The 23,229-nt window shown below is 44.0% G+C and overlaps 1 protein-coding gene and 1 long non-coding RNA gene across 11 annotated transcripts in view; one reads left to right on the plus strand and one right to left on the minus strand.

Moving 5' to 3' along the window:
- FAT3 (FAT atypical cadherin 3) overlaps nucleotides 1-23,229 on the plus strand; it is an 863,405-nt gene that overhangs the window by 636,282 nt on the left and 203,894 nt on the right. For 7 of the 9 annotated variants that reach the window (XM_068266799.1, XM_068266797.1, XM_068266801.1 and 4 more), the window contains one exon: nucleotides 7,342-7,410. The exons of the other annotated variants lie outside the window; for them this stretch is intronic. In XM_068266799.1, coding sequence (XP_068122900.1) covers nucleotides 7,342-7,410 — 69 coding nt within the window. The remainder of the gene's footprint in view (nucleotides 1-7,341; nucleotides 7,411-23,229) is intronic. 9 annotated transcript variants of the gene reach the window in all.
- The window catches only part of LOC137545490 (uncharacterized), an 89,605-nt gene that overhangs the window by 59,741 nt on the left and 6,635 nt on the right, over nucleotides 1-23,229 (minus strand). For both annotated transcript variants that reach the window (XR_011026046.1, XR_011026047.1), the window contains exon 3: nucleotides 14,586-15,022. This is a non-coding gene — a long non-coding RNA (uncharacterized lncRNA). The remainder of the gene's footprint in view (nucleotides 1-14,585; nucleotides 15,023-23,229) is intronic.

The raw sequence follows: 23,229 nt of genomic DNA on the forward strand, positions 1-23,229 counted from the left end.
AGTGAGATCATAAATGTAGGTTGGACAGGTTTTGTGGACAGATTTGTAGGTCAGACACAGTATCTTGAATCTGATTCTGGACTGGATAGGAAGCCAGTGGAGGGATTCACTAAGGGGAGCTGCCGTAGTGATAGGGTATTGCACTCTCCTTTTGCAGTGATACTGTTCCTGGTTCAGATCAAGGCTAGGGCCATCTACATGGAGTTTGTATGTTCTCCTCATGCCATGCTTGGGTTTCCTCCGAGCACTCCGGTTTTCTCCCAGGCAGAAAACATTCCTCCTCACAAAATATTTTCAATGTTTTCAGAGCTGTTCTTGCAGAAGTCACAGCGGGTTGTAAATGTATAGCAAGCTCTCTCTCAATGCCACTCAAAAAAACAAGTGTTATTTTAACTGGCGGTTTAGGAAAGCATGCAGTGCTTAACACATTATAACATTAATACATGTTTGATGTTAGCTACCTAAACTGTTTAACCCAAAATTGATGAAAAGCAATCCTGTTGATTAGCGTAAATCATTTCAGATGTTAACTTTGGAAAAATATATGTTTTTTAAATTGAAAAAGCTGTTGGGAAGTTGTTCAAGCTGCAGCTGTGCTCCAATCCATACAGGTTTAAAGGACCACTATTCCCAATAAATTGTAAAATACATGTATATAAAATGTATGTGTCCCCATGAGGTAATGGGCTAGTCTAACACCTGTCAGATCTGTCAGCTTTTTACTTCCTACTGTAAGTGACAGTGACATAGGAAAATAAGTAATTTATAGTGCGTGTTACTCTGGGAGAAATCTATTTTTTTATATGTATGTATTGTAAATGTAAAATTGAATTTTTATGATAGTTGTCCTTTAAGAGCTTTAGTGCTTAATTCACTTAGACAAATAGCATGCCTTATCAGAGTTAACGCACCATATCAGTCCTCCAGTGGTTCAGATCATTCCTGACTGACAGAACACAGAGAGTATCCCTAGGACCTATAATATCCAAACCTGCACCTCTACAATTCGGAGTGCCACAAGGATCAATCCTATCCCCTCTGCTGTTTGCAATCTACATGCTGCCACTCGGTACACTTATCCTACATCATGGCCTGACGTACCACTGCTACGCCGATGACACACAGCTATACCTGTCCTTCAAACCTGGTGGAACAGACCCTACTCCAAAAATAAACTCTTGCTTAGCTGAGCTTCAGGCATAGATGAATGATAACTGGTTGAAACTGAATGCTGACAAAACTGAAGTCCTCTTTGTCCAAAGCCAGCACTCGCCATCAAAACAGCTCTATCCTAAAGCAACACCAATGAGGATTGGAAATTCAGACATAAACAGCTCCAACCTTGTGCGCAGCCTTGGCGTACTAATCGATGGGGATTTGAGTTTCAGAAACCAAATTTCATCTGTAGTTAAATCTTCCTACTTTCATCTGAAGAACATTGCAAAGATTAAACATCTGATTCCCCCAGAGGATCTTCCAACCCTAGTTCACGCCTTCATCACATCACGGCTGGATTATTATTATTATTATTATTATTTATTTATTTATTTATTTATAAAGCGCCAACATATTCCATGGCGCTGTACAATGTAAGAAAACAAACAAGGGATACATAATGATACAGACAATGATATACATGAAAATATGAACACTGATACAAGATACAGCACTGCTGATTACAATTTGATTTAACAGGATGACTAAAATGTATACATTTCTAACAGTGTGCAAGCAATTGAATTAATAACATTCCATGACACAAAAGGGTGAGAGCCCTGCCCTTGCGAGCTTACAATCTAAAGGAATGGGGTGGAAATAAGAGGTGGGGGAAGTATACAGTATATGTACAGGCAGTGCGTAATTAGGTTATTTAGTGGGTGCATGGCCTAAGCTAGAGAATATGCTTGTCGGAAAAGGTGGGTTTTGAGGGAGCGTTTAAAGATTTCAAAGGTGGGAGAGTGGCGGATGTGTTGTGGAAGGGCATTCCAGAGGAGGGGTGAGGCACGTGAGAAGTCTTGTACACGTGAATGTGAGGAGGTAATTGTAGAAGAGGATAGAAGAAGCTCGTGTGCAGATCTGAGATTGCGGTTGGGTTGGTATCTGGAGACTAGTGAGGAGATGTACAGGGGAGAGAGATTGTGGAGAGCTTTGTAGGTTATGGTTAAGAGTTTGAACTGAATCCTCTCATTAATTGGTAGCCAGTGAAGAGCTTGACAGAGAGGGTCAGCAGAGGAATCGCGAGAGGAGAGATGAATGAGTCGAGCAGCCGAGTTCAGTACAGAATTGAGCGGTGTTAGTCGGTTAGTTGGAAGTCCACCAAGCAATATATTGCAATAGTCCAATCGAGATATAATAAGAGCATGTACTGACATTTTGGTTGTGTCATGGGAGAGAAAAGGTCGGATACGTGCTATGTTTTTCAGTTGGAAATGACAGGAGCTGGTTAGGGAGTTAATGTGAGGAGTAAATGAGAGAGAAGAATCAAATATTACCCCCAGGCACCGTGCTTTGGGAACTGATGTTATAGACGTGTTGTTAACATTTATTGTAATATCAGGCAAAGGGGTGGACAGGGATGGTGGAAAGACTATTAGTTCAGTTTTATTCATATTGAGTTTTAAGAAGCGAGAGGACATGAAAGAGGAGATAGCGGACAGGCAGTCGGGAACCCGTGTGAGGAGGGAGTTAAGGTCTGGGGCCGAGAGGTACAGTTGTGTATCGTCTGCATATAGGTGGCATTGGAAACCGAATGAGCTGATTAAGTTACCAAGACCGTGCATGTAGATGGAGAAGAGGAGGGGACCGAGGACAGAGCCTTGAGGTACCCCTACAGACAGAGGATGTGAAGAGGAGGCCTGATCTGAATAAGAAACAGTGAAAGACCTTCCAGACAGGTAGGAAGATATCCAGGAGAGAGAGAGGTCCTTTATTCCTATAGATGAAAGGATCTGTAGGAGTAGAGTGTGGTCGACAGTGTTGAATGCTGATGACAGATCTAGAAGGATGAGTATGGAATAATAGCCTTTGGATTTAGCTGTGAGGAGATCATTAGCTACTTTGGTGAGTGCTGTTTCTGTGGAGTGGTTTGGCCGGAAGCCAGATTGGAACTGATCGAGCAAAGAATTTACAGATAAATACTGACTTAGTTCAGCATGGATGTGGCGTTCAAGTAATTTAGATGCAAATGGAAGAAGTGACACTGGGCGGTAGTTAGCAAGTTCGGTGGGGTCTAGAGATGGTTTTTTAAGTAGTGGTGTTACAACAGCCCTCTTGAGTGAGGATGGAAAAATTCCGGAGGAGAGGGATAGGTTAAACAGCGATGTTAGGGCAGGGATAAGGGATGTGGATAGCTGTGGAATGAGATGTGATGGGATAGGATCCAAAGAACAGGTGGTTAGATGGGATTTGGAGATAAGGGAAGAGAGCGAATGTTCAGAGAGTGGAGAGAAACTGGAAAGAGAGCAGTCAACAAGAGGAGTGGAGATGGAGTTTGATGTCTGCGTGGAAAACACACTACGGATTTTTGCAATTTTATCTGTAAAGTATGTTGCAAATTCTTCAGCTGATAAGCATGAAGAAGGAGGAGGAGGGGGTGGACGGAGAAGGGAGTTGAAAGTACTGAACAGGCGCTTTTGATTGTGCAAGTGGGAGGATATGAGGGAGGAGAAGTATGATTGTTTTGCAGAAGAGAGAGCGGTTTTAAACTTGTTCAACTCTTTTTTGTAAGTAATGAAATCCTCATTAGTATTAGTTTTTCTCCAACGGCGTTCAGCTACCCTAGAGCACCCCTTTAGCTGTTTAGTAGCTTTGGTCAGCCAGGGTTGGCGACTGACACGGTGCGGGCGGACATTGGTGAGGGGTGCGATTTCATCCATGACTTGCGTGATTGAGCAATGATAGTGTGCAGCTGCTGAGTCAGGGTCAGTGAATGGTTGTGTGAGGAGAGGTGCCAAGGCATCAGAGACAGATTGCATGTCTATGTTGCGGTAGTTCCTGCGTGTATATGAGCGTGCTTGAGGCAGGGTGGTAGGAAGAGAGGAGGAGAGAGAGAAGTTTAGTAGGTTATGATCAGAGAGCGGGAGAGGAGAATTAGTGAAATCAGTGATAGAACAGAGACGAGTGAATATGAGGTCAAGTGTATGACCATTAGAGTGAGTTGGAGCAGTGGACCACTGAGACAGGCCGTAGGAGGAAGTAAGTGACAGAAGTTTAGTGGCGGCAGAATTGTTGGTGTCAACATGAATGTTAAAGTCGCCCATAATGATGGTAGGGATATCGGAGGACAGGAACTGGAGGAGCCATGCAGAGAAGTGATCTAGGAAGAAGGAAGGAGGGCCAGGAGGGCGGTAGATTATTGTGATCTGGAGGTTAGAGGGAGAGTATAGACGGACTGCATGGACTTCAAAGGAAGGTAGAGAAAGAGAAGTAATGGGGGTGAGTGGCTTGAAGGAGCATCTATCAGAGAAAAGAATGCCCACACCACCGCCATGTTTATTCCCACTTCTAGGCGTGTGACTAAAGTGGAATCCCCCATAAGAGAGGGTGGCAGGTGAGACCGTGTCAGAAGGCGTCAGCCATGTTTCTGTGACCCCAAAGAAGGTGAAGGCGTTGGAATTGAAAAGGTCATGGATGAAAGGAAGTTTGTTGCAGACTGAGCGGTCATTCCAGAGAGCAGCAGAGATAGGTGGGGGAGGAGGGGCGAGAAGAGGAATATTAATAAGGTTGTGGCAGTTTCGGTGTGCATGTGGTTGGCTGTTTGCAGTGCGATTAGTGTGCAAGAGTGAGGAGCGAGCCGGCAGAGAGGGTCCGGGGTTTGGTGAAATGTCACTTGCAGCAAGGAGTAATAGGAGGCAGAGAGAGCGGAGGATAGGGTGGGATTTAGATTTATGGGTAGTTGGAGTATGAAATGTATAGAACGGTTGTATAAATAAGAAAGTTTCGTGAGAAGCAACCTGTGGAGATGATAAAAGAGAGGGAGAAATGTAGAGCGTGTTGCTGACAGCAGGAGGATGCAGTGAGTGTACAGATTTGAGAATAGCAGGGGAAAGCAGGCTAATCATGAAGAGCAGAGACAACATTATTGCACTAACTGTAAATCAGATTGCTAAAGTCTTGTGTCTGTTTCTTCTGGTCTCTTCTGGCTTAATTGTGGTCTAATTCGGTTGTTCTCTTTGTACTTAGAAACCGGTGTACTTTGAAATACCGGTGCATAAATCGACCAAGGTCTAATCGACTGAGAGTTGCATTTATATAGTAAGCCTGATAAGCCTATGCTTAGCAGGCCTGATTGTAGCCTGACTGATGCAGGTGAGGGAATGAGAGCTCAGCCTGTAGCAGATCACAGTAACTCAGGTAATTAAGCAGGAAGCTGCTTGATTGTCTATAGGTGTTGGGGCCAAATTAGCATGGAGCCAGAGGAGAGCAGACTAATTCATGGAATATACAAAGCCAGTCACTTAGCTATTGTAAAATGCAAAGTTTTACAGAACTTCAGATTACTGCAATGCCCTTTATGCTGGCCTCCCCAAAAAGAACCTGCGTCGCCTGCAATTAGTGCAGAATGCTGCTGCCAGATTGCTAACAAACCAGCCTCGCCACTGTCACATTACACCGATCCTTCGCTCACTGCACTGGCAGAATGGAGAATACTCTTCAAGATTGGACTGCTGACATTCAAATCCCTGCACAATCTGGGCCCTGGATACATGAAGGACTTGCTGAAGCTGCACCACACCTCTCACAACCTCAGATCAGCAAGTTCTATAAACTTGGTCACTCCCAGAGTGCACCTCAAAAAATCTGGAGATAGAGCCTTCTGTCATGCTGCCCCTACTCTTTGGAACTCTCTGCCACACCCAGTAAAGACCGCACCAACCCTGGAGCTATTCATATCCAGACTGAAAAGCCACCTGTTTAGCCTGGCATTTCCGGACTTATAAAATTCTACCTCTGTACCACGATGGTCTGAGCCATGCTTATGTGCTTTGAGTCCTATGGGAGAAAAGCGGTCTACAAATGTTATTTGTTGTTGTTGTTGTTGTTATCAGTCAACGCGCACCATTAGAGTTAACATGCCTTATCAGAGTAGCATAGCGAGTGCTACGAACTTATGCTTGCTAATTGGCAATGACGAGAGCTCCACTCGTCCTGCCCTGAGCCCCTGCGGGTTCAATCACTTTAAAGGGAACCTTAACTGGTGGAGAAAAAAAATTCACTTACCTGGGGGCTTTCCCAAGCCTCCTGCAGCCGTCCTGTGCCCGCGCCGGTCCATCGGTGCCCTCCGGTCTCCCTCCGTGGCTATGTTTCGTTTTTGGCCGACTACCAGTCGTCCTCTGGCAAAGCGTCCTCTTCTTCCGCATTCCCCATCGTAAAGAGCCGTAAAGCGCGTCCGCATGGCGCAAAACGCGTCATGCGGACACGCTTTACGGCTCTTTACGACGGGGAATGCGGAAGAAGAGGACGCTTTGCCCGAGGACGACTGGCAGTCGGCCGAAAATGAAACTTAGCCGCGGAGGGAGACCGGAGGGCACCGAAGGACCGGCGTGGGCACAGGACGGCTGCAGGAGGCTTGGGAAAGCCCCCAGGTAAGTGATTTTTTTTCCCCCCACCATTTAAGGTTCCCTTTAAAGGACATTATCCCCGCATTGGATTGGAGCTCATGTCTTGAGTGGAGCTCTTGTCATTGCCAATTAGCAGGCATAAGTTTGTAGCGCTCACTATGCTACTCTGATAAGGCACGTTAACTCTGAGATGTGTTAACTCTGATGAGTTGTGTTAACTCTGATAAGGCGTGTTAACTCTAATAAAGCATGCTATTTGTCTTAGTGAATCAAACCCTTAATGCCTTATATTTCCTCTTGGGATAGGTGAGGGCTTACAGCCTCTACTCCCCCTGCAGACACAGGGTTTGTACTGTAAAGCGGGGATTTTAGGAAATGTAGCCTGGCATCTATTGCTCCTCCTACTTTGTGTCACATGCTCAGCAGCTACAGCCGGAGAGATGAGGAAGCAAGCAGCGCTGCAGTTCATACTGTGTGCACCGCATTGTTCTATACACCGTATATATTGCTTTATCACCGTGATTGCTATCAGAATTTGCCTTGTTCAGTTTTGCCTTTAGTTAGAGCATTAGCAGCCTCTCAGGGTCCGGGAATTATGCTTTGCTACGCTTATGCTAATAATCCTAAATCGTCTTGTTCTGTTTCACCCTCCTTGTTCGTGTTGTCTTATTTAATCCACTAATTACTCTAATTCCTGTCTGACTTACCTCTCTTCTCTCTCTCTCTCTCTTCTCTGCTTCCGCTTCCTGTCTCTTTTTTCTGCTGACTGCCCTGCTGCAAGGTGGCAAACATGCCCGGGAGATGTTCTATATTCTGCAGACAGCTTGTGGGCAGAACTGCTCCTCCGAAGGTATTACCGCTGCTAAAAACTCATGCTGAAATTGCTGCTTCTTCTTGCTCTGTGTCTTCTTTCCTCAACAGCTTTTTTCCTTTTTTTTCTAATCTAAGGCTTCCATGTTTAATTTCATCTTACTGCTTGAGAAATGCTGATAAGTAAGGTGAATTTCAGGTTAAGTAGTAATAGCAGCAGTGTGCATGGTTGTTGCTTCTCCTTCACCATCCAGAGTGTAATTCCGGGCAGAAACTACCATTGGTCCATCTGCAATAGTCTCCAGACTTGTATCAGAGATGCCGGTCCCAGTTTAAAGGGAACCAGAGACGCCAAAAAAAAAGATTTTATACATACCTGGGGCTTCCTCCAGCCCCATACGCACGGATCGCTCCCACGCCGCTGTCCTCCGCTTCCTGTATCCGCCGGTACCTGGTCCCGTAGTTTCGGCCAGTAGGCGGCAGCACGCGGCCAATTGTCCGCATCACAGGGGCTCCTGGCATATCCTTACGCGTGCGGCTGCATACTGCGCAGCCGCACGCGTAAGGATATGGAGGGATCCCCTGATCATGCAGACAATTGTCCGCGTCCGCCGGAAGTGACGGGACCCGGTACCGGCGGATCCAGGAAGCAGAGGATGGCGGCGTGGGAGCGATCCAGGCTTATGGGGCTGGAAGAAACCCCAAGTATGTATGAAATCTTTTTTCTTTTTCCATGTCCGGCATCTCTGGTTCCCTTTAAGTGGAACTGAACTCCTGCACAGCACACAATGAAAAGTCTTTATTCCATGTATAGGTGCTGAAGGAATTCACTGCTTTGTGCTCTGTGGTTGTTTGGCCAGATCAAATTGTCTAATTAGTTCTTATCAGCAGTTGTGAATAAAATGCAGGAGAATACAGTAAACACTGATGCCCCTGTAAAGTGAAACCAAGTTGCAGTCTTCAGGTTTTTTTTTTAGAATTTTTTATGAATTGTAATGAAGAAATATTATTTGTCCTTAAATGTTATCATGCTGTGGCTAAGCTTTGAGAGCAGAGAGGAGACTTTGAGTTTAGGTCAACAGTAAAGGACAACCGAGATGACGTGACATAATGAGATAGACATGTGTATGGACAATGCCAAGCACACAAATAACTAGGCCATGTTCCTTTTTTTCTTTCTCTGTCTGAAAGAGGTAAACATCAGGTATGCAAGTGACAGTTTCTATCTGGCCAGGACCGGGTCGAACTGGGGCAGATTATAGTGTAACCCACACTGATTAGTAATTACAGCCATAAAATTAATTCCTGTCAGTAAATGGCTTCTGAGAGCAGGAAAGAGATAAAAGGATCAATAATTCAATGATTTGAGCTCTGGCATACTTCAATGAAGGTGTCATTTTGCAGAGACAATGAAACAGTAAAAACTTAATGGAACCCTGAGCAGTGACTTCAATTAAAAGATTACACTTACCTGGGACTTCCTCCAGCCCACCGTAGGCCGCGAGGTCCCGCGGCGTCCTCCTGGCTCCTCTCCGTGTCCCTCCGGCGGCTGCCATTACCTGCAACACCCGAGCCGACTGTCGGGTCGGCTCTTCCTGGATCCTGACGCATGGTGTCATCACGCCGGCCGGCGTGACAGGTCTGCACATGCACGGTTTAGTGTTAGAAAACCGCGCATGTGCAGACCTGTCACGCCCCGTAACGGGAGCCGTAGGAGGGACACTGAGAGGAGCCAGGAGGACGCCGGGGGACCTCACGGCCTACGGTGGGTTGGAGGAAGCCCCAGGTAAGTGAAATCTTGTAATTTAAGTCACTGCTCAGGGTCCCTTTACAAGCTAGATTTAAAGGGAACCAGAGATGAAGCACCATCATGTATTTTGCCTTATATATTGGTGGGAAAAGTAGAGAAAACACCTACCCTGCTCTCTGCTTCATTCTTCACTGCTCAGCCTGCTTGTTATCAGCCCTGATAAAATCCCAGACTGAGCATTCAGTCTGGCTTTGCTCAGGAATCATTATAGCTGGGTCATTACAGCAGAGCCAGAGGTGGGCAGACTTGGGCTTGAAAAGGCACCAGAGAAGACAGAGTCAGCTATAATGATTCCTGAGCAAACCAGACTGAATGCTCAGTTGGGGATTTTATCAGGTTGATAACAAGCAGGTTGAGAAGTGAAGGATGAAGCAGAGAGCAGGGTAGGTGTTTTCTCTAATGTTCCCACTGATATATATGGTAAAATACATGAGGGTGCTTCGTCTCTGGTTCACTTTAAATATAAAATAAAACTGTGCGACAGCTAAAAAAGTCATTTTTAGGAGAAGGAGGATAGATACAATTGTTTTTCTCATCAGTTTATTTTCATCTCGGATGTCCTTTAAGGTAAAGCTTTAATATTTCTGACAGTGCTGCACTCACCTTTTGAAGGCTTTAGTTGCTGTCCATGCAGCAGACAAAATACTGGCTGGGTGCAAATCAGGGCCGATTCAAGCCCACAAGGCAAAGGTAACCTGGGACACCTTAGACAGTCAGTGCTGTCTGACAAACTTAATTTTTCAGACCCGACCCGCACCCGCAGCCCCACTATCCGCACCTGACCCGCAGCCCTCTGTCTGGTGAATCTGGTACCCGCACCTGCAGACCCGCTACCCGAGTCAAAACAGGTACCCGACCAGCATTCCGGGTAACCCGCGGGTAACTGACCCAATGCAGGCCTCTACCTTAAACTATATACCGCAGTTGGTTTTTTTTATACATACAGCAGCATATACAAATATTGGCAGTAATTTTTAAAGTGGGATAAAACTCTGGCAAAACATTCAATAATAATGTGTTTTCCTACTTTTTATTACCCATACTGTTATTATATTTGCTTTTGTGCCCAAGTAATATTGTCTGTCTACAAATTCTGATAGTACAGTTTATCTGCTCTGAAATCTGCTATTGCATTTTACTGCATACTGTAGCTGCTGTATTTATATATTATAATGTATCCAGTAATCACTTCCCAGCTCACTTTGGTTCTACAATGTGTGCAGTCAGTGTCAGCTGCTGGCTGGATACTAATTGTAGCAAACAAAGGAATGCAAACAAAAGATAATGTTATCACCTCTTCCTATGCAGCCAGGAGCTTTCCGCTGAAGAACAAAGTGCTGTGTTTAACTGTTTGAATGCTGTTCTGCTATATTTTTTTATGTGGTAGTAGATTTTATGCTGTAAATAATCTTTTAGAACAAAGAGGAAATGCTGAATTTCATACCACCTTAACAAGAGATGTTTGTTTATTTTTTTAGGTCTGCTTTAGAGCATTGCATGTATCTTATAATTCTTTTGGTGCTTTTTTTTTTTTTTTTACTTTTAAGTTTTTCTTGATAGGTTGTAAACCTCACAGCATAGCAGCTCCTTGACAAAAATGTCACCCACACAAAGGCAGCTTTCATTTCGTTTTGCTGGGACCAAACAGCTTGAAAGCTGAATTTTATTTTTTTTGTATGCTTCCTGTCGTTTTCTACCTCAAGCTCCCGCTTTTCATCTTAGACGGCTACATCGAAATTTTTATGCTTATTTTACGTTTTTGGTTCTAATTAACAGAACAAAGTATTCTCTTTGAAAAATCCTGGGCTCTCCCAAGGCTTTCAATTAAAGGCTTTCCTTGAAACACAATTCTTCAAACGATTTTTACAGTCAATTTTTTCGCCCCCCCCTTTTGCATGATTTCCCAGGCAAATCAATTAAAACGTTAATTGGACGATGTTGCGTCTTTCTCAGTGTAAAATTTTACAAAGCTTGTAATCGAACTGCTTATTCCGACTACTTCAGTATTTTACCCCCTAAATGAAATGTCAAGGACATTTTGGGGTTGACATGGAATTATGGCGGTTTTCCATGTATGACAGCTTTCAAAAATGATTAAAGTGCTGCAAAAAAAAAGCATATTTTTATGTTCCATGTTTCTTAGGTTTACAGAGCTGCAGTCAGTTGAACAATGGGGAAGCCATTTTGTTTTCAAACTCAGCTCAAGGCAGATACACGGGAAGCCATTTTGTTTTAAGATGCACACCAAGGCAGAAACAATGCCTTAAAGTGAACCCGAGGAGAAAATAAACTGATGAGATAATTGTATTCATGATCCGACTCCAAAAAATGACTTTTTTTTTTTTTAAATATCCCATTGTTTTATTTTATATTTAAAACATTTACAAACTAGATTGAATGTTTTGTTGACTCTGCTCAGTGGCAGCCTAATAAGTGTACCAGAGTTAAAAAAAAAGGTCAATAGTTTATGTATTTTATCTCTCCCTGCTCTCAGAAGTTGTATTCTGACAAGAAAACTTTTATGGCTGTAATTAGCTTATCAGTGATGTTTACTATATTCCTGACAAGCTACCGACAAGACAGAAGCTGTCACTTCCATGCCTAGAAATTAACTTTTTCAGACAGCAAAATAAAACAAGTAAACAAGCCTGATTATTAATATGTTTAGCACTGTACATACACATGATTATCTCATCATGTCACCTCGGGAACAACCACTTAACGACCGCCTAACGCCGATAGGTGTCGGCGGGTCGTTAGTGGTATAGCATCGAAACGGCCACTCATACGAGCGGCCTTTCCATGCCAGTTCACGGAAGGTGCCTCCGTGAACAGTGTGTGAGCCGCAGATCGCGGCTCACACGCATAATGTAAACACGCGGGGAAGAAATCCCCGCTGTTTACATCAATACTGCGCTGCTACGCAGCAGCGCCGTGACTGAGATCGGCGATCCCCGGCCTCTGATTGGTCGGGGATCGCCGACCTGCTATCCGTCCTGCGCCGCACAGAGGGGAAAGGAGAGGGAGGGAACGGAGGTGAGGGCAGAAAACGCTGTGGAGGCCCCCCCCCCCCCCCCCCCGCAAATCAATAATAGCCGGCGGCGATCAGACCCCCCAGCAGGACATCCCCCTAGTGGGGAAAAAATGGGGGAAGTCTGATCACCCTGGCACATACCTGATCGGTGCTGCGGGCTGTAGAGCCCACTCAGCACCGATCACTGGAAAATCCCCTGGTCCTTAAGTGGTTTAATATGAAATGTACATCTGTTGTTGCCAACATCATTAAAGTGTAACTGTCGGGCATAAAATCAAGAATCAGTTATTTATTTTTATCTGGTAAACAAGTAATAAGGATGCTAACCAGGAAATCCAAAAGTTGAAATCACTATTGCTTTTCTTGTTTATAACTGATCATTCCCCAGTTTCCCTGACTTTTATTTGGTATGTTGCCGCACAAAGGAAGTTGCAGGGCATGCTGGGTTGTCTTTTTTTGCTTCTTTATTTCCCCTGAGATTTAACTAATGTACAGAAGCAAAAAAGGACAACCCAGCATGCCCTGCAACTTCCTTTTTGCGGCAACGTACCAAATAAGAGTCAGGTAAACCTGGGTATGATCATTTATAAACAAGAAAAGTAATAGAGATTTTAACTTTTGGATTGCCTGCTTAGCATCCTTATTACTTGTTTACCAGAATACAATAAAGAATTGATTTTTGATTTTATGCCCAACAGTTACACTTTAAGGGACTTTTCTATTTATAGGTATAAATAATCATTTCATGAGCTGTAGCTTTTCTCCAAAATCTTAACTAGGGATGCACATTCAGATTTTGCGTAATTGAAATTTTCGCATTTCTGATCAGAAATCAACATTTCCCATCGGAAAATCTGATTTCCTTGGAAATCAGATTCATTTTTATTTGCCAAGTTTGACAGGCGCCGCACCCGGATTTATTTGTGGACACATGACAAATTGTGCAGGTAATGCAAACTAATAACATCAGCATAGTGCAGATAATAGCTTCATAACAACAATATAACAACAGAAACAACACAGCAACAACTCCTAGTACAGATAGGCTAGTCCATGAGACTAGCCTGAACATGCAAGACAAACATGGTATGGTAACATATGGTGCAGTGCGGCTGGCAGGAGACAGCCTACAGTCATACTTTCATCCACTGGTGCAGCTGAGGAAGATTAGGAGGTGTCATTTGGAAGAGTGTTTGAGTTGAGTAGGAGGATGGCTTGGGGGAAGAAAGTGTTTCTATGCCTATTGGTTTTGGTGATAATGGTCCTATAGCGGCGGCCTAAGGGAAGGAGGTTGAAGAAGTGACTGCCAGGGTGGGAGAGGTCTTGAGTAATCCTGTTGGCCCTGGACATCATTCTAGATGTATGGAGAAGGTCTGTGGGGGGGGGGGGGGGGGGGGCGGGGTGATCCGATCTTCTCAGAAGCACTGATTACCCTCTGGAATTTGTGCTTGTCCTTTGCATTTGCCCCGAAGTACCAGACAATGATAGGGGAGCACAGGACAGACTCATTGGTGGCAGCGTAGGAGCTGGTCATTAGCTCCCGTGGCATTTCAAACTTTCTCAGCTGCCCGAGGATGAACAGCCTCTGCTGGGCTTTCTTTTGAGTTATGGTGGTATTCACATCCTACTTTAAGTTGTCGGTGATGGTGGTACCAAGGAACCGAGTGTACCTTGGAGACCTCAGTACCATCAATAGAGACTGGACTGGGAGACAGAGCATTCCTTCTGAAGTCTACAATCAGTTCCACAGTTTCTGCATTGCATCTGCATTGTTTAAAAAGAAATACATATGTCAGCCTCCATATTACTCTCATTTCAGGTGTGCTTTAGTCACAGACAAGACAAATAACATTTGTATTGCACGTTTCTCCTGACAGACTCAAAGCACCAGAGCTGCAGCCACTGGGACGCGCTCCATAGGCAGTAGCAATATCATGGAGTCTTGCCCAAGGTCTCCTACTGAATAAGTGCAGGCGTACTGACCAGGAAGAGCCGAGATTCAAACCCAGGTCGTCTGTGTCAGAGGCAGAGCCCTTTACCAGTACACTATTCAAGCCACTCCAGCCTCTTTGAACCTCATTAGAAGCCTTATCTCATGATCGCTCAGGAGTATACTCTATTTACTTTTCAGGAAACCGGACGGAATTCAACAAGCTGCTGCCATGCTCTTTTGCATAGATAACAACTCTAATTTGTTAACGCTTGCTATATTGGAACACAGAAAGGAACTTCAGACAGTTTCTTATTAAAGCTACTATTATACGTACCAATGTTTACCTCACCATGTCATATGTCACTTCAGGTACATTTTAAGACAATAATTTGAAGCACTTGTAGCTCATTTGGAACAAATAGTTCTTGCTTTACTTACTTTCAGATGCAAGTCTCAATGTTCCCATTATATGATATAGTAATTTTCTCCTCTTAGTTTTCTGATTGTGTGATTAGAATGCATGTGCACAATCATTCTGTACCAGCATCTCTCAGCGATCGCAGTCGTGACAGAACCTCCCGAATAACCGAAATGAACAAAAGTACAGTAGCACGGCATCATCCCTACCAGAGGGGCCCCGCGGTAACCAGCTCTGCTTGATGTGAGATCAGCGCCTCGCCATGGAATAATCTTTATAAATCTTTAATCCAAGGTTGTTTGCTGTTTTCAGGCAGCCGTAGATTTATTTACCTTGCCACGGCAGCTGATGCTGTTCCCCTCCGAGACACCGGAATAATGAAGTATGGCAGCATTTTAATGTCGTATTTTGGGGAAATTGAATCTCGCCGCGTAGGAGCAGAAAGACGTCTTTTATCCTGAAAGACAAACAGCATAAAAATGAGCGGTGTCAAAGGGCCGCCGCTAACCGTAAATTGCAAAGTTGGTTTATGTAAAGTAGACTTCTTTTTTTAATTACATACATCAATAAATATGTAGATGTTTCGGGAGAAGATCAGAAGTGAAGAGATTTACAGCAAAGGTGACATGGCAGAGAATGACGTCCGCCAGCGCGGGCCGACTTCCTGTCCGATAAATCCGTCAGTTTAAAGACAAATTCAACTTTTGTTGAGAAAAACTAAAAGGGTACCAAAGGCGATTCTCGGGTACAAGAATAAAGACTTACAGTGGTTTGCAAAAGTATTCGGCCCCCTTGAGGTTTTCCACATTTTGTCACATTACTGCCACAAACATGAATTAATTTTATTGGAATTCCACGTGAAGGACCAATACAAAGTGGTGTACACGTGAGAAGTGGAACGAAGATCATACATGATTCCAAACAATTTTTACAAATCAATAACTGCAAAGTGGGGTGTGCATACTTATTCAGCCCTCTTTGGTCTGAGTGCAGTCAGTTGTCCATAGACATTGGCTGATGAGTGCTAATGACTAAATAGAGTGCACCTGTGTGTAATCTAATGTCAGTACAAATACAGCTGCTCTGTGACTGCCTCAGAGGTTGTCTAAGAGAATATTCCACACCAGACAGGTCAGGGATAAAGTTATTGAGAAATTTAAAGCAGGCTTAGGCTACAAAAAGATTTCCAAAGCCTTGAACATCCCACGGAGCACTGTTCAAGCGATCATTCAGAAATGGAAGGAGTATGGCAAAACTGTAAACCTACCAAGACAAAGCCGTCCACCTAAACTCGCAGGCCGAACAAGGAGAGCGCTGATCAGAAATACAGTCAAGAGGCCCATGGTGACTCTGGACGAGCTGCAGAGATCTACAGCTCAGGTGGGGGAATCTGTTCATAGGACAACTATTAGTCGTGCACTGTACAAAGCTGGCCTTTATGGAAGAGTGGCAAGAAGAAAGCCATTGATAACAGAAAAGCATAAGAAGTCCCGTTTGCAGTTTGCCACAAGCTTTGTAAGGGGCACAGCAAACATGTGGAAGAAGGTGCGCTGGTCAGATGAGACCAAAATGGAACTTTTTGGCCAAAATGCAAAACGCTATGTGTGGCGGAAAATTAACACTGCACATCACTCTGAACACACCATCCCCACGATCAAATATGGTGGTGGCAGCATCATGCTCTGGGGGTGCTTCTCTTCAGCAGGGACAGGGAAGCTGGTCAGAGTTGATGGGAAGATGGATGGAGCCAAATACAGGGCAATCTTGGAAGAAAACCTCTTGGAGTCAGCAAAAGACTTGAGACTGGGGCGGAGGTTCGCCTTCCAGCAGGACAACGACCCTAAACATAAAGCCAGGGCAACAATGGAATGGTTTAAAACAAAACATATCTATGTGTTAGAATGGCCCAGTCAAAGTCCAGATCTAAATCCAATCGAGAATCTGTGGCAAGATCTGAAAACTGCTGTTCACAAACGCTGTCCATCTAATCTGACTGAGCTGGAGCTGTTTTGCAAAGAAGAATGGGCAAGGATTTCAGTCTCTAGATGTGCAAAGCTGGTAGAGACATACCCTAAAAGACTGGCAGCTGTAATTGCAGCAAAAGGTGGTTCTACAAAGTATTGACTCAGGGGGCTGAATAATTACGCATACCCCACTTTGCAGTTATTTTTTTTTAAATCATGTATGATTTTCATTCCACTTCTCACGTGTACACCACTTTGTATTGGTCTTTCACATGGAATTCCAATAAAATGTATTCATGTTTGTGGCAGTAATGTGACAAAATGTGGAAAACTTCACGGGGCAGAATACTTTTGCAAACCACTGTAACTAAGTAAAGAGGAGCCACTAGATCATATAGAGGTTTTCCATGTTTTCCTCCGGTTTGCTGTTGCCGAGCACGGACGGACCCCCGAAGAAGATTACCAACGAGGGCTTCACATTGGGGCTGCGCTCCTCTTCAGGCATAAGAATGGTCATACTGCGCTCTTGCGAGTACGCCTACGTCTGTGCAGTAAGCCGGAGCCACTCATGCAGCAGTGGTTTCATGGCACTGCGCAGGCGTAGATTTGCTCTTACCAGTAGAGGAGCGTGGCCCCGATATTAAGGAGGGTCCCGGGCAGCAAGAGAGGACTGGAGGACAGGTGGGAAGCCCCTGGAGAATCAGAGGCTTCCCTCTTCTTAGGTAAGTATTTGCTTTTTTAAATGTAAGTTGCCTCAGGTTCTCTTTAATGCTCTGAGTTTGTCTATACATATAGAGCCAGGTTCAATGACAAACATTATTTCTGCTTGAATACTTCTTTTTATGTGCATGGAAAACATGGTTGAAAAAAGACATCCGTGGTTGAAAAAAGACATCCGTCCATCAAGTCCCACTACAAAAAAAAAATTAAAAAATTAAAAAAACACCATCCTGAACCTGCCCATATCCCAGTTGATCCAGGGGAAGGAGAAAAACCTTACAAGGCCAGGGGCAATTATCCTTAAAAGGGAAAATTCCTTCCCGACTCCAGGTGGCAGTCAGATAAATCCCCGAATCAACTCGCCAATAGCCTTGGATGCCCTTCAATGCAAGGAAAGCATCCAAGCCCCCTTTAAATGAAGATATAGAGTTTGCCATAACTACTTCCTGAGGTAAGATGTTTCTAAATAGATGGCAAAATCTTTTTTCCTCCATACGTAAATCATGTCCCCTTGTCCGTTGTACAACCCTAGGGACAAAAAGCTCATCTGCCAACCTTTTGTATCTGCATGAAAATGTTTGCAAAATTTCACGTGCCGTGGGGTTAAATAGGATGCAGCTCTCCGCTCATAGTGGGATACTGGCAGCACAGGCATGTGGTATTGGCAATTGAGTTGTGTCTGTGCGGGCTCTCACCACTTCCTCTAAGTTAATTTCAACTAAGGGCTCACTACAGTCGCAAGCGGCCTGTCTGTTACTGCCTCCTCGAGTTACAGGCCTCCTCCACTTGCAAGCAGCCTGTCCGCTGTCATCACTTTGTCTCAGCCGTCAGACGCCAGAGAAAAGGTAAAGATTTTTCATGGGAAAGTGGGCATCAGCTACTGATCAGAATAAAGTTCAAGCTTGGGTTAAATTTCCTCTTTGAGTCATAAATGGTTGGTCATGTGACGGGAAACTACAAGAGGTAGGTCTGTAATAAAGGGATGGTCTGTTGTGATTTAAGTGTCTTAGGACATCGAACATCTGTAGTATCAATCTGCAGGAATTTTTGGCATCTCCTTCCACTTGGCCGGCTGGTCATGACTTGGTTACATATTCTGTTGTTTCACTGGTGGATCAAAAAACTCTAAGGTTTTGGAGGGTGCCTGGATCACGCGTCTTTGACTTCTACTTAAAGAATGTGCTGCTGAAGTCTTGATGCCAGATACAACAGGACAACTCGGAGTTCTTGAAGGGCTCATGCCTAGCCAGGTCAGAGCTGTTCCTGCTCCACAAGGGAGGACTGCGTAATATTAGGCAGGTGGCTTTTTATGTTTTAGAGCAGCTTTAGTATTGTAATAAAAAGCAAAGCAAGTATCCTTTTTCAGGGGAATATTTTTAAAACCAGCAGCCTAGTCAAGCTCAGTGTGTGTTTTCTATAGCAAGGTGCAGCCGGATCAGTATTGCAGCCACGTAACAGTCCTAATCCCACCACCTGTTAGTGTGGAAGCCCAGCAACCATAGCTGGTGAGCACACTATAAACTTCTTTGAGATGGCCACAAAGCCCATATGTCAGGGTCCTCCGAAGCTCTTCCACGATGAACGCACAAGCAGTTAACATTAAATAAAGTTGGAGATGCTACTCAAACTTTACTATGATCTAGCGAGGAAGCAGAGGTTTTCTTGGTCCTGTGGGAGGTGGCGTCTGTGCCAAAGGCAGGAGAAAGGCTGCCTGGCTACCTCACTCCACTTGGCCTGCGCAATGTAATGGAACTGAGTCACAACAAAAACATAACAGTCTTGTTCACGTTCTTATATTTTATTAGTTTTCTTGTAACTTTTAGCACTGAAAGACAGTTTTTGTATAGAATTTGGAAGAGTAAATATGTGTCTCTGGATCAGACTATGGTTTTGTAGGCAGAGTTTTCATAAAAGGACCACTATTGTGAAAAAATTTAAAATACATACATATAAGATGTCCATTTGTCCTAGAGTAAAATACACTATAAATTACTTTTTTTTTCTATTTTGCTGTGACTTACAGTAGATAGTGAAAAATTGGATGATCTAGTAGATTTTGGACCAGCCCATTTCCTCTTGGGGAATGTCTTGCTTTTTTATTATGCTAAAACATTTTGCCCAGTAACTTACCCACTCCACCGATATCCAGATATTTGGTACTATGTACAGCTCACTATGTGATAGCCAAACTCCGTAAACCTTCACCGGTCTGTCCGCTGCTATTCAGTATTGAGCTACATAGTAGCCGAACTCCACCCACTGCCACCACTTTCCCGGGTTAAGCTGTATAATAGCTAACTTTCAGTACCCAAACTAAACAGTTGGCGCAACCATAGCCACTATTTTTTACATTGTGGTCTGTGTTGGTGCCTAAGGCCCCGTTCACACTTGCGTTTTTGCAAAAAACGGAACGGATGTCCGGATTCGTTCCGTGTGCATCCGGACCGGATGCGTACGGTTGCACTCCGGATCCGGTCGGGATCCGTTCCGTTTGCATAAGTTTTTTCATCAGTTAGTGATCCGGTTGATATCCGGATCTGTTTTTTAAAGAGATAACAGACTATATAAATTCTTGGGGTCTGGGAGGTCTGCAGAAGCCCTGGGGTCATTGTTGGAGACAGCCTGACGTGTGGAGACCATCCTTGGCTATAGAGACTGCAGTTTGGACCATGGATCCAGTGTTTTTGTACTCATTTTACCTGGGAATTGTCTCCTTTTTGATTTTTATTTATTACTATGTGGGAAGAAGGCGTGCTCCTCGCCTCGATGGTGGGTGCACCAGGCAGGTAGCTGGTGCACCTGTAGAATCAGGTCCTCAGGTGTGTAGGGCCTCACCTCTTCGTCCGACATGCTGCCAAATATCTCCAGCCACAAGTCACTGCTGACCCACTCCTCAAACGCTGGGCCCATGTACCATTCAAAATGGCCGCTATGACCATAGAAAACGCATAGGAAGTGGGTAGAACGTCCAGATTTGCTAGCCAGTGTGTTGCCTCCTTTCCGTTTCTCATTGGTTCAGCTATGCGGATGGTGCAGTCAGGATCCGGTCTGGGTGCAGCGGATCCGACGTACGTGAAAAATAGAGCAAGTTGGAAAAGTGTCCGGAGTCCGTATCCGGTCCGGATCCGGTCCGCGTGGAACGGACGAGTATGTACGCATTCCTAGACTATCATTGGATTGCCAAACGTCCGTTCCATTTGTACAGTATACGTTCTGGATCCGGTCCGGAAAATCCTGACTGCTAACGAATGTGAACCCTGCCTAAGTTACAAGTCAAGCTACGTGCCCAGATTACCTGCTGCAGTTCTGGGTTTCAACCTAAGATCAGGTAAAACAACAACAAACGTTAACTCATATTAGTAAAATTCAGGTGAAATGCCACTACCCAGAAAATGAATCCTTAATTGCTTGGAGACATTTTGCTTCCTAATTTCACTGGTCGAGTAAAATTGTAGAGCCCTAAACCTTATAAAATACCTTTTAAATCACCAGCAAAAAAGAAAATACTCAAAATACATTTAATAGTGTTTTTTTCACTAACTTTTAGTTACTTTCTCAATTGAAAAATGCTTAAAAGTTGTTTTAAAGAGAACATGAAAATCATCTCCTACCTAGGAGATAACTCAAGAGAAAAAGTTAATTGCGTGTGGACAGTAGTGTCTATGAGCCAAATATGTTTTCTGTTTTGTTTTTTCGGGACTAGACATTTTTTTTTTTTTATTGGCCAATGGTGTTTTGGCGTCCATTACTACAGCCGTAAACTTGGCAGGGGTTTTCACACATGCGGTCCAAACGGGGATTCATGCACCGAATTCCTATAGCCAGCCGTGCATGCATCTCACATCACAGCTGTGCCGGCCTTGCATCTCGCAAGACACACACCGAGCATTATGGAAATATGCCCTTCGAAAAGATTTCCAGATGGTGGACAGTACAAACACCTGTTGCCACCAAGGAAGTAATCTGGTGATGCCGGGTACATGATTAGGGTTTCGGCATTCAAGACACAGTACATAAACTTCTCTGCTAATATATAGGTCCAATTTATACCCTGCACCCCAATACCAGCTACGTGGTAGCTATATTCTGGTGCTCAAATCATAGAACTGCCAACAAAAATCCATGTCTCGCTATGGGCCCTGGACCATGGATTCAGCTAGGTTGAAGCCAATGGGAGATGAATATCATTTAGGGTTAGGCCGAAAATTAAAAGAAAATGTACACCAACTCAGAATTCTTAGCATCACACTGAGCACGCCTACAGATGACATCACTCTCCCACAATGCTCCTGTGAACCAAACCTTGTGGTTTCTCCCCTAGGCAGAATCCCCTGATAGAAGCTTCAGGAATACTTTTTCACGTATAAAACATTTTATTTCTTGGGAAAAGAATATTGTTAGACATGAAAGCAATCACTTTGTTGAAACATGGAATTTAAATTGTATTTTATAAATGCCCTCTGTGGACAAGTGTCATGCACATGCGGCTTTTGGATAAATAATTATTGTTTTTGCAAGTTTTTTCTCTGTTAAGCTGGCGACTAAGGGGAAATTTGGGCGCCAAGCTACACCCGATAATTATTGTTTTTTTTCCTGTTTTTTATTTTTTTTTTGCACAAACACAGGGATGTCTTAGGGTTAGGCACCTCCAGGGGGATCTTAGGGTTAGGCACCACCAGGGGGGTCTCAGGTTTAGGGACCACCAGGGGGTCTTAGGGTTAGGCACCACCAAGGGGGTGGGGGTCTTAGCCACCATGGGGTCTTATGGTTACGCACCACCAGGGGCGTTATGATTAGGCATAAGTAGTAGAGTGTTCTGTGTGGGAGTAAGGTTAAGTTTAGCTATAGTAAAATATTGGTAACTATTACCGATATTTTACTAATGAAAATTAATACTTTAAATAGATGACTATCGGTAAACTTACCAATATTCTACTATTGGCACTGTTGCTGCGCCCGATTTTCCATGGTGCCCGAAATCCACATAAGCATGTGGACACCAGCTTGAAAAAGACGTAACAGCATTGGAAGATATGTAGAGACTAATTCTTGTCTCTCAATTATACTCCCACTGCTTGAACTTCCAAGTATCTGTGGTTGACATGACGGAATCATTCAAGATCACATATTTCTGTTGTATTTGGAAAAAAATATATGAAACATTGTTATGGAAGATTTCATTACATCGCCCCACTGATGAGCCAGGCCTAGAAACTCCCTTGTGTAGAAGAGGAATTTTCTAATCAAACGTTTCAATCCCGCTAACTCGACGCTGACAGTTAGAGCCAGCTCATTCTGCCGCTTGCCATAAGAAGTCATGAGATTCACAGTGGAACACTATACATTGTTGTGTTACCATGCAGCTAATGGAGTCAAGCTGTATAATCTAACGCACAGAACATTCCAATCTTATCAATTGCATTTGAGCGTGACATAGCGTAACGCTGTACAGCCTCCAACTCTTCGAGGGGCGGAGAAGGAGACTTTGATTCAGCGTGGCTGCTTGGCTTCTAGGCCAGCTTTCTGGCCTCTGCAGATGAACTTCATTATTCTTTGCCTAATAAAAAATACAAAATATAAAATGGAAAAGTTTTGTTATAGGAAAGAACTTCTGAAAAAAAAATCCCATTTGTGCTGTACAATCAGATCAGAGGTAAAGTGGCCCTAAAGAACCGAAAAGCATTCTGTTAATAAATTGTGTCAGTCAGCATTTACTTAACGTGGGACTCCATGAGAGTGGCTAGGTGGATATCACTCTTGCCTTGCAGTATTGGATGCACTATTTGGGTAAAAGAGGCGCCCTGGTATACGGTAAAAGTGTTTAAAAACAGTTTAAAAGTGAAAAGGTAATTAGGTAGCATACCTCAATGATGACAAAATCTTTGTAACAAGAAAATATTTTATTAGTGATAGCACAGGCAACGCGTTTTGCAGGTCTGAGCCCGCATCCTCAGGCCAATAGCAGTGCCAAACTAAATGA

Source organism: Hyperolius riggenbachi, chromosome 2 (genome assembly GCF_040937935.1).
Source record: "Hyperolius riggenbachi isolate aHypRig1 chromosome 2, aHypRig1.pri, whole genome shotgun sequence".
NCBI lineage: Eukaryota > Metazoa > Chordata > Amphibia > Anura > Hyperoliidae > Hyperolius > Hyperolius riggenbachi.